At 38.5% G+C, this 12,114-nt stretch overlaps 1 protein-coding gene across 2 annotated transcripts in view; it reads right to left on the bottom strand.

The window, feature by feature from the left end:
* CEP120 (centrosomal protein 120) overlaps window positions 1-12,114 on the bottom strand; it is a 66,280-nt gene that overhangs the window by 35,889 nt on the left and 18,277 nt on the right. Inside the window, exons 6-11 of one of the 2 annotated variants that reach the window (XM_075931936.1) lie at window positions 10,845-11,042; window positions 8,808-9,035; window positions 8,325-8,544; window positions 6,365-6,478; window positions 3,987-4,164; window positions 727-876 (exon numbers count right to left, since the gene is read on the bottom strand). In XM_075931936.1, the coding sequence (XP_075788051.1) occupies window positions 727-876; window positions 3,987-4,164; window positions 6,365-6,478; window positions 8,325-8,544; window positions 8,808-9,035; window positions 10,845-11,042 (1,088 nt within the window). The remainder of the gene's footprint in view (window positions 1-726; window positions 877-3,986; window positions 4,165-6,364; window positions 6,479-8,324; window positions 8,545-8,807; window positions 9,036-10,844; window positions 11,043-12,114) is intronic. The other variant, XM_006130100.4, reaches the window with a different exon arrangement.

The raw sequence follows: 12,114 nt of genomic DNA, 5'->3' as shown, positions 1-12,114 counted from the left end.
GCTATGTTTATGGGAGACATTCATTGTAACCTATACAGCAACTGTGTTTCACAGGTTTTGGTCAGTTTGATAACCAGCCTTCAAATCCAGTCAGAGTAGGTGAAATCTTGCTCTGATTCTGTGAAAGCAAAATTGATTTCTTCAGACCACATTATGTAGCCCTTTACTTTAGTAAGAATTAACCCAAAGAGATGCTCCAATTGATATCAAAACATTTCCTGTGTAAGTAAATGTTCACAACTATGAGTAAGGTTTGCACATATCTGACCTTTATATGTTAGACCAGCGGTTCTCAAACTTTTTGGGCTCCGGAGCCCTTTACATGTGTAAAAATGTATGCAGAGCTCCAGCGGTCCACTGATTGTATGTGTTGTACCTATCGATGTTTCCAGTTTGTCAACCTTGCGGAGCCTCTGGAAATGTCTCGCGGAGTCCTGGGGTTCCGCAGAGCACAGTTTGAGAAACACTGTGTTAGACTATAAAGCCTCAAAGTGCAAAAAAAAATAATAAACATCTTCTTGGTTACTAACTTAAAATTATTCCAACCCCCCATCCCCACCCAAAAGCTTAGATTTAGAAGTATGTTTTATATTAAAAACAGTTCAATAATGGTGACAAGTCTCAAAGCAGTAGCCATGTTGGTCTGTATTTTTAAAAACAATGAACCATAGGACTACTCATGGTTAAATAATGGTCCATGTAATAGGATAAAAATACAAGTGTTACCTGAACAAGGTGTCTTGAAGTTGATGAGGCATAGTTGCAAAATCAAATGCACAATAGGACTGGGGTAGAAAAACTTCCATGTTTTTTCTCACTTCTACAGGAGGATTTGTCATAATGGGTGCTGCACTCCCAAAAAATGGATACGAGTACCTAATGAGAAAAGTAAAAATGCAAATTTAACTCAAGTAATATTCTGGTAGGCAAGAAAGCCAAGGGAAATCATTTTCAGTTGATGATACTAGTAGCTTAGAACCAATTCTACTTTGGGAATATCTAAGGGCAATGTCAGTTGTACAAGCATATCCAAAACCAGAAATTTGGCTCTTGATGTTCAATGGCTCCCATTTACTTTAAGATTGCAGGATCAGAGCTAAAGTTCACTGCCGTTTGAACACAAACACCCTTAATAGCTATTGCTAATCTTCAGGACTATGAAAGTTATATTTAATATTTTTAGTCTTCTAAAGCATATATCTAGTTTCTCTAAGGGTTAGAATAATAGAATCCTAAAACTGGAAGGGACCTCAAGATGTCATTGAGTCCAGTCACCTACCCTCACAGCAGGACCAAGCACTATCTATATCAGTGTTTCTCAACCAGCTGTATGAGTAAATTTGGAGAAAACTGAATTTGTTTTAAATTTTACAGCACTTTATTATTTTTGTACTTTTTACACCCAAACATGTCATCACTTGCCCGGCTATGATTAAGTTGTTTAAACAAATGTGTTTCAATGGCAGAAAAAAATTTGTGCCCCTGAAAAAACTGTAGGTACTAGGGGTACCTTTTTTAAAAAAAATTAAAGGGGGTACTTTTTTTTTTTATAAAGTTCAGAAATACTGGCCTAGATCATCCCTGAGGGAATGTCTACACTTGCACCCTAGTTCGAACTAGGGATGCAAATGTAGGCATCTGAAATAGTCAATGAAGCGGGGATTTAAATATCCCACACTTCATTAGCATGATCTCGCCAGCGCGTTACTCCGATCAACAGCTGTTTTGAAGTAAAGTGTGTGCCAGGTCACGTTAGTTCGAACCAAACCCCTTGGTTACAAAAAATGACGAGTAATGTTAGTTTGAACCAAGGGGCTTGGTTCGAACTAATGCGTCCCGGCGCACACTTTCACTTTCGAAACAGCTGTTGATCGGAGTAACACGTCGGTGAGATCATGCTAATGAAGTGCGGGATATTTAAATCCCCGCTTCATTAACTATTTCAAATGCCTACATTTGCATCCCTAGTTCGAACTAGGGTGCAAGTGTAGACATACCCTGACAGATTCTACCCAACCTGCTCTTAATTATCTCCAGTGATGGAGATTCCACAAAGCCCCTTAGCAATTTATTCCAGTGTTTAACCACCCTGACAGTTAGGAAGATTTTTCTAATGTCCAACCTAAGCCTCCTTGCTGCAATATAAGCCCATTGTTCTTTGTCCTAGCTTCAGAGGCCAAGAGCACAATTTTTTCTCCCTCGTCCCTGTAACACCCTTTTAGATACTTGAAAACTGCTATCATGTCCCCACAGTCTTCTTTTTTCTAAACTAAACAAGCCCAATTCTTTCACTCTTCCTTCACAGATCATGTTTTCTAGACCTTTCATCATTTTTGTGGCTCTTCTCTGGACATTCTTCAATTTTTCCATATCTTTCTTGAAATGTGGTGCCCAGAACTGGACACAATACTCCAACCGGGGCCTAATCAGTGCAAAGTATAGCAGAAGAATGACTTCTCGTGTCTTGCTCACAACACTCCTCTTAATGCATCCCGGAATCATGTTTGCTTTTTTGCAACAATGTCAAACTGTTGTCTCATGTTTAACTTGTGGTCCACTATGACGCCTAAATCCCTTTCAGCAGTACTCCTTCCTAGACAGTAATTTCCCATTCTGTATGGGTGAAACTCACTGTTCCTTCTTAAGTGGAATACTTTGCATTTCTCCCTATTAAACTTCATCCTATTTACCTCAGACCATTTCTCTAGTTTGTCCAGATCATTTTGAATTTTGACTGCGTCCTCCAAACCACTTGTATCTCCTCCCAGTTCGGTATCATCTGCACACTTAATAAGTGTACTCCATATGCCATCAGCTAAATCACGGATGAAGATATTGAACAGAACTGGTCCCAAAACAGACCCGAGAAACCCCACTTGTTATGCCCTTCCAGCATGACTGTGAATGGTTAATATCTACTTTCTGAGAATAGTTATCCAAGGTTGTGAAGGAAAGGAAAGGAATTTTCTAATCAGACTAAACTTGTTGCTATTGGCAATCTAAAATTGGATGTTAGCTACAATTACATTTAAGGACATATTGTTTTCAGGGTTTAAACACACACAAAACCAAATAAGTTATATTTCTATTCTATTCCAGATCTGTATTTGAAAAAAAGCAACTTAAACTCCTGCTGCTACTAGAAGTCCAACTTTGTCTAGTTGCATATCTATATTGTTTAAAAGTTAATTTTGATCTTCAATTAATCTAGGGGGCTGTGCCCACTGCTCGCTATTCTCCCCCCTCCCCCCCTTCTTTCTGACAACTTTTGCAGCCAGAGAGCATGATGACATCATTCTGTAGCCCAGCAGAAAAAACTTCTTTTATATATATATAGAGAGAGAGAACTTTCCAGAATATGTACTGAAATTGTAACCAATGAGACATATCAACTTATTAGAATATTTGTTTGCTTTTTAGGTCTTTCAAGAAAAATTCTCTGTCATCAGCACAATTATTCTGGAATATACTAAACAGGAAAAATGTTTTGTCTTCACTAAAAATTCTTACATATGACGCATGATGACACTGACTGTGAGCTCTGTTATACTGGAGTGCGTTTTCTGTATTTGTTCTTCCATATAGAAATTAGGTGGAAAGATGTGTTCCCTTACAATGCAGAAGACCCCACTCAAGCCTTAAGATTACTTGTACCTAAGAAACAATCTCTCTTTTTTCCCTCCTAGGGCTGAATGATAATCTGAATCAAACAGTCTAAACATTTCAGGTGACAGACACATAGGAAAATCCAGTATCAGTAATGCTAGGTTTTATCCCAATTTTCATTTGCAATGAGCAAGTCCAACATTTCAAAGTGTTTAAAGGCAGCTACTTGGCTACTTGAGAAGGTATCAAATTGCCTGTACTACCAATATTCCAAATGGTGTGTAGTTTTCCTTTTAAAAAATAGAATGGGGGAAGGGAACAAAACCACAAAATCCATTACCCTTCCTTACAATAAGGCCATCAGTAAAAATATACCATACCTTAAAATGCAGTTGACAGGAAATGCAACCTCCAGATTGTGAATACTTCTTAAATCTATTGAAAAGCAAAAATGATGTGATGTTGCTGGCACTGCAATTTTTTGCCCCGATGTAGACTCAGAAGCAGAGTGTGTAGCTCCAGGTTGGGACTGGGAAACAGATGCTTCAACATTCAAAGCTGAAAGTATAAATACAGAGTGTTCTGTATATCGTTTTATCCTCCATTTTGTCCAAAATAATATCATTTATATATAATACAAAAACATGCCTGGCACTATAAATGGAAATAGACAGCCACTCTGAAACATTTTTACAATATAAGTTACTTTTCTAATGTAAGAAATGGCATTCCAATTTTTAAGTTACTACTAAAGTGGGGGAAGCCATTTGGAAAGATAAAATCCTGTATGGATTATATATTTATGGTGCATATGAGAAGATATATTGAAGGAGAAGCTACTTGACTATCCACTTTAAAATGGGCATTCATAACTTATATAGCACTAAGAATTAGGGATGTAAAATCCTGATTAAACAATCAACTGGTTAAATATTAGGTTAATCAAATATTTAACTCGTTATCCGACTAAGCAGGATCCGGGGTGCTGAACAGCTCCAGCCCATCTGGAGTAGTCCCTGGTCCGGTGCGGGGCGAGGTGCTGCTCCCAGGGAACCAACTAACCATTATCTGGTAAACATCACCCAATAAGTATATTCCTAGTAAGGATATTGAATTTGACAAAATACGTAAACAGAGAGCCTTTTGGCACTAATTTTAGAACTTGATGCTGAGATTTTGGGGAGCATCAAAACTTAAAGACACTCATTAAGAGTTTAGTAAGTATGTGCCATCAAGTAGCCACATGCAAATTACTAAGTAAAATAGTTGGATGAAGATTCTGAAAGTTTTTCTAAAAGGAATGACGTATTAGTTAAACTGTATGGATAGATCCTTTGCTTGGAGAGAAGCAAACCCCCAGGCTTGTCCTGGGTGTGGAATGAAAGTGCTTAGATTAAACAATAATACCTCTCTTTTATATAAAAACTTTTCATCTTCATACATTAGAGAACTTAAACAAAAAAAAAGCGTTTTATTCCCATTTTACAGATGGGAAAACTGAGATACCTAAAAACTGTGCCTTGCCAAAGATCTACCAGCTTGCCAGCCAGACCTCTATGTTCAGACCAATGCCCTACCAACTAGACCCTACCTTCTCAAATGCTCCTCCAGGGAGCTAACAGCTGGTTAACTTGTGTGTTTAATGAATGAGGTTACCAAGACATAGCATCTTCAAATCTCAAAAGAACTGTTTCTGCACTCACCCTATTTTATGATCTAAGAGAGGGACAGAGTTATCATTTATAATTTAAAATTAATTTAAATACTGGTTCTTCTGCTTTGGTCTTTCGAACCTGGTGCAATTTTCTGTTATATTTTTTAAAGTAAGTCTCATACTAATAAAGAGATACAATAAATAAAATTTCATCCATCTTCTGCTAGCTTGTATTTCATAGTATTAATGGTAGTAATTTAAAAAAGAAGCAGATCTTTCAACGTATGCTACTCTATACATAGAGTGAGCCACTGAAAATAGATTTTTAACTGCTCTCAAACTGCAAAAAGATTCATTAAATTACATTGTGTAGCCAAAGTGATTGGATAGGAACCAGAGATCATCACAGCATTACAGATCTGTTCTAACTACAAAATTGTATATAATTTACAATTTTTAAAAATGAACCAAGGCAATAAGGTTGACGAATTCTCAGGGTATATGGAAACAAATACAGTAAAACTCCAATTGTCCACCATCCAGTGGTCCGGCACTCCACATAGTCCAGCATCAACTGGAACCTGGAAGTGCTCCGGCCAGCCGGACAATAGGAGCTGCTCCGCGCTTCTTCCTCAAGTCCGCTGCGCTTCTTCCTCAAGTCCGCTGCTGAAACTGACCAGTGGCGGACTTGGGGAAGCTGTGGAGCAGAGCAGCAGGGGTGCTGCCGGGTTGGTCCCGCAGCACCGCGGGACCAACCCGGCAGCACCCCAGCTGCTCTGCCTGCGGCTTCCCTAAGTCACCACTGCCGCTTGCAGCCCCAGCTGGCCTGTAGCTGGCGGCTGCGTGGGGCTTCCCCCACCACCCTGCAAAATGGCGGAGGATTCGCCCCACGCTGCATCGTTCCCCACTGACTCCCTTTGCCCCCCAGACCTCTCACAGCCCCCCTTCCGGAGTACCTTCTGATACTCCGGCATATCCGATAATCCAGCACCCCCTGGGTCCCAAAGGTACCAGATTATCGGAAGTTTACTGTACTTCTATTTTCTGTTTTTAAACAGTGTTGCACTGATTAGGTTTCTCTGACTGAACATTAGTGAGCATTACATAAATTTTGCAGCTCTGAGTGTAAAGGTGACTTTGCTTTGTTTTGTGATTTGAAAACTGCTAGCTCTTCAGGCTCTTGTTTGTTAACTTCTTTGCAAGATTCAACCATCAGCTCTGAAAGATAATTGTGAAATAATTTAGGAATAACCATTTCTACAACAGAAGTGTCTATATTTAAAAAAAAGTTACATCCCTTCAGTTTTCATCATAAGTATACATTTGTCTCCTGTGCTAATGATTTTTCTCCCTGTTATGTTTCAGATTAAGAGCCCAATCCCGGTGACCTGTCTAGGAAAAGTATTAATGATGAAAGGGCTTTCACCTGAATAAAGGAAGCAGGATTGAGACCCTGAATTTCCCTCCACAGTGTGGTTTAGGACCAGTCTCAGAAAGCAGAACAACAAGAAGTCAATTTAGCAAATACAGTAAACAGAATTCTTGGTGACAGTGCTCCCAAATGGAAAAATTCAACTCAGGGAACCAAGACGGGGGCTTCCATAATGGGCAATGTTTAGTAAAAATAAATCTGCTATTAAATGTTTGGTGAGGAATAGGAGTGATGTGGGGTTTCAGAAAAAATATATTTGTTAATTAGCAAATAGAAAATTGGTGAAGTTCTATTGAACATTTAATTATTCAATATTAATTTGAATCTCTCCTATTTTTCATGAAGTTAATGCATTACAAATCATTAAAATAGTCAGCTATTTTTACAAAATACTAATTTACCAATTCCTTGAAGTTTAAATATCCTATGCTCTTTCTTTCCTCCCCCATTTCATTTTTTTATGTCACTCTTTTTCATTACTTTTGTAGACAATGCCAAGCTTGGAGGGGTTGCAAGTGCTTTGGAGGACAGGGTTAGAATTCAAAATGATCTGAATAAACTGTAGAAATGCTTGGAGGTAAATATGATAACATTAAAAAAGGAAAAATGCAAAATAGTCCACTAAGGAAGGAACAAATCAGCTGCATGCATATAAAATGAGTTGAGACTGTCTAGGATGGAGTACCATGGAAACAGATCTAGGAGATCGAAGTGGACAACAAATTCAATCTAAGTCAACAGTATGACACTTGCACGCATACACGCAAAGGAAATATTTTGGGATGTATAAACAAGAGTGTTGTAAGCAAAATAATTTTTCTGCTCTACTTTGCACTGCTTAGGCCTCCACTGGAGCACTGTGTAAAGTTCTGGGCACCACATTTTAGGAAAGATGTGGTCAAATGGGAGAAGGTCTAGAGAAGAGCAATAAAAATGAGTAAAGGTCTAGAAAACATGATCTGTAAGGGAAGACTGAACGAACTGGGTTTGCTTAGTCTGAAGATGTGAAGACAGAGGGGACATAACAGTTTTCAAGTACCTAAAAAGTTGTTACAAGGAATAAGGAGAAAAATGATACTCCTTAACTTCTGATGATAGGACAAGCAACAAGAAGTTTAAATCTCAGCAAGGGAGGTTTAGGTTGGACAATAGAAAAAGCTTCCTAAGCATGAGGGTGGTCAACCACTGGAAAAAATAGTCTAGTGAGGTTGTGATTGTAAATCCATTATTGAAGATTTAAGAACAAGTTAGACAAACGCACACTTGCCATGATGGTCTAGATGGTACTTAGTCTTGGAGTGAGTGTAGGGTATTGGACTTGACCTGCAAGATTCCTTCCAGTGCTACAATTCTATGAAATTGCTGTCCATGGACCACTGGTGGTCTTTTGCACACTGCTTGAATGGGGCTGGCTCTTCTGTTATTTTCAGCTGCTAATACGTATTAAAAACAGCTAGAATACATTAACTACGCTTCTAATATGTTTTCCACATGAGTTGTTTATTTGCCACAATGATACGATCACAAACGGGAGAGGATGAGGTCTAAGAGGCAATCTGTGGTCTGTGCTATGAAAACGTTTAACAAAAGTTGGTTTATGCCTATTAACATTCAAAATTACAAATCACTTACCTTTTTTGTTTAATTTTGTGCCCCTATCATACTGAAGACTTTCTATTTCACTTTCTGTTGCATCATCTTTTATGGGAAGAGAATGGTCATTCTGAAGTGGGGCACAAGGGGCACTCTGAGATCTTTGCTCTGGACTCTTTGTTTTATCCCGTGTAGGAGAAAAAACTCTTTTCAGAGACTGTTGTTCTTGCTCAGTTTGAGGATCTAAGTGGATCAATGACTGAACAAAATAATACAATTTTCTTATTAAAAAAATTGTCATTGAAAATCTTTCTATATTTACAAAATCTTTCTATATTTACAGAATTTGAGATTATTTTTATGGCACAGAAACACTGATGGAGCTATACAATATACTGTAGCTAGTTCTTTCAGGCTTTTCCTGTCCACGATTTAAAGTGTAAAATTGTGTTTAACAAAATCCAACTGTTTTAAATCTTTTAAACCAGCAGCTGAACCACAATCAAAATGGGTGGAGCATACCTGGGTGTTTATGCCGTCTTTCTGTAAGGTTACTGATACCCCAACAGTAGGAGCCATATCTATGGCCAATGGTGGCAATTTTTGCTTGGCTCTATTTGGTGGGACAAGGTTGAACGCCCCTTCAACTGCCACAGGGTGCTGGTCAATCTCCACATTTCCTTTCTTCAGCAATCCAGTTAGTGGTATTTCAGTGCTTCCAAGAGACTGGTCCCCACAGCAAAGATGGATCTATTGGAAAAAGAAGTGCTCAGCAAATATTAGAGTGTTTACGTCTACCACTGCCAAATGTCTGAAACTGAACCGCCTTCTAAAAAGAAATGAACGATGAGATCCAGCCCCCTGCCTAGTCTCCTTATGCTGAGTAAAAGGGCTGGAGTGGCATAAATAGACCCTAAAACCTCTGTATCAATCTGGGTCAAGATTCTCTCAGAGCAGACACTGAAGTAGGTAGCCAAGATAACAATTATCTACATCACAGTGACATACAAAAAGGGAAATGCAGAGGCCTGTCTCCTGTATCTCTATGCATTCATATACAGGCAGTCCCCGGGTTACATGGATCCGACTTACATCGGATCCCTACTTACAAACGGGGTGAGGCAACCCCGCACTAGCTGCTTCCCCCCAGCAGACCAGGGAGACGCGACGCTAGCTCCCCCCCCCCCCCCCCCCCCCCAGCAGACCAGGGAGACGCGGAGCGGCTTTTCTCAGCAGACACCTCAGCTTGAGAATAAAGGACTGAGGGAAGTGAGGTGTGGGAGAATAAAACTGAGCTCTGGAGAAATGTTTGGCTAGAGTTTCCCCTACAATATGTACCAGTTCTGACTTACATACAAATTCAACTTAAGAACAAACCTACAGTCCCTATCTTGTACGTAACCCGGGGACTGCCTGTACTTAAAATATTGGTCTAACAATGAAGGCTTTGGGAATTACCAGATGAAGTCTACAGCTCTTTAATTCCTTGTTTAGGGTTATTTTGCGCTTGAATATATGCCCTCAATTCTTGTTGGATTTCAAGAAGAATTGTTGTTTGTCTTACCTGAATAAAGTTTTGTCTAAAGAATGTACATATGCATATCTATTATTTCAATACAAGTTCCTTTTTAATTTGTATGCAAAAAAAGTTTAAGGGGAAAAGAATAGCCATTCTTCCTTGTCTTGATAAACCCTATAAATAAATCTGATCCTCTTTAGCAATAAATATGTCTTACTAGCAAATGACAGAGATTGAATGATGCAAGCATGCTGACATCAATCCAGCAAAGCATTTAAATATGTGCTTAACTTTAAGCAAATGAATAGGTGCATTCATATCAATGGAATGACCCTAATTTACACCAGATGAGAATCCAGCTCAATGTGTTTTTTGCAAGGTGTGTTACAATAAGATTGTTATTTTAAAAAAAGAAAAAAAAAAAAAAACATACGCCAAACATATAAAATGCATAAAATATTTTCCATCAAGGCAAGATGTCATCAGGTTTAATTAACTCTACTATGTGAGCTCAGTAGAGTCCTGTCTACAGAAATATAAATTTAAAGAGTCTTGGTTAACAAATGCTATTCTACTGTGAAATGCCACAATCCGAAATAAAATTATTTTAGGTACAGAGTAATATTAGTTAAATTAAAATGGTTTAAAATATAAATTTTAAAAACAAAACTGTGTAGTTCAGTAGAGAAAAGATCAACAGAAAAAAATCCCTGTAAAAAAATCAACTCTGTACTTCACATTTAAAAAGACAACTAATAAAAGGGATAAAATGTGTTGCATCTGAAACATGGCTTGCTCGTCAACTGTGTCACTTAGGGCCCACTAATACTGCTCTTTGGGAATTTTTCTATTGACTTTAATGGGAGCAGAATCAAGATCTAAGAGAAGTTTTTAATTACCACCCAGTAAGACAAAACAGAAGATTAGAAATCTATAAAATATTGTGTTTAAGTCTACTTCATTAATTTCTAGACTGGCAAGTTTAGAGCTAAACAGATTTTTACTTAACCTAGGTTATCATAGGCAAAAAGAATGTTTACCTGTATTTTTGGCTGTGCAGAAAAATAAACCTGAAGGACTTCAACAGTACTGCGTATTCGAACTGATGCTCTCTCTGGCTCAAAGTTTGGATTGATTAAATCGGTGAAGGGTTCATTTGTTACATCATTCCCCAGTAACGAATAGTAAAAGAAAAACTCAGGCTGTCGTTCCGGAAGTTTCATTGTACTAGGAATTAACTAAGTGTGAGGAAAAACACAATATATATATTTTACCAACACAAATAATTACAGCTGCCTTCGAGCATCTCCTTAGAGTTATAAAAATTGTAGATAAAACTGGTCTCAAACTCCAGAAGACCAGACTAACTTAAACATGAGATTGCAAAAATGTTTTAAAATACTAGGGATGTAAGTAGGGGGTGGGTGGGAGGAGCAGGAGCTGGTGCTGGGAAGAGGTGGCTTAAAAGCCGCCCTCCAGCACCATCTCCCATGGGTGACAGGAGAGGCAGAGGTATAGCAGGGGACTGGGCATGAGCCAGGAATTAGCTGATTTCCAGCTTGCGCCTGGTCCCAGATGCCACGCTCTTGATACACTTAAAAGGCAGAGCTGCAGCAGGGTTAGCTCCTGGGGCTGGGAGCTAATTCCACTGTGGCTCTGCAGTTTCTGTGACTAGTTGATTAAATGCATTAACATCCCTAACATATATATGGAGAGGCAACAGTCTTTCCATATTGACAGCCAGATCCTGCCACTCCTATTAATGCTGCGCAACACTTTACTCCAGATGTCATCCTAAAGACTTCCATGGGAGTACTTGCCAAGTAGCTTTAATTTGTATTTCACATTAGTACCCAGAGAACTTAGCTGAAAAGGCCCTAACACGGTAGGACTGTCCAAATATGTACTAAGTCTTTTCCCCAAGCACTGAGAATCTAGTCAAGCAAGAGAGGTCAGACAGATCTGTAATGACTTTCCCAAAGTCAAACAAGTCAATGGTAGAGACAGAAATGATCATAACACTTTTAAATAAGGCACTCAATGTAAAAAGTAGACAAATCAGTTCCTATGGCTGCAACCAGCTTGGTTTATAAAGCTCTAATTTTGTTTGCCTAGGATTCTGGCATGGAAATTTGCCAAATTTATTCAAGAAAGAAAAATACCTCTGAGATTTGAAGTTTAACAGCTTGTGTTATAAATAATTTAAAAGTTATGCTGACTTGAAAGCATTACTTATATTTAAAAATTATTTGTGACCTTGTAATTAAAAAAGCAACTTGTTGTAAACCCTCCACATTTTCCATTAGTTAG

Source organism: Pelodiscus sinensis, chromosome 6 (genome assembly GCF_049634645.1).
Source record: "Pelodiscus sinensis isolate JC-2024 chromosome 6, ASM4963464v1, whole genome shotgun sequence".
In the NCBI taxonomy this organism is placed as follows: Eukaryota; Metazoa; Chordata; order Testudines; family Trionychidae; genus Pelodiscus; species Pelodiscus sinensis.
Note: the sequence above shows the minus strand (reverse complement) of the source record. Positions and strands in the feature narration are given on the sequence as shown.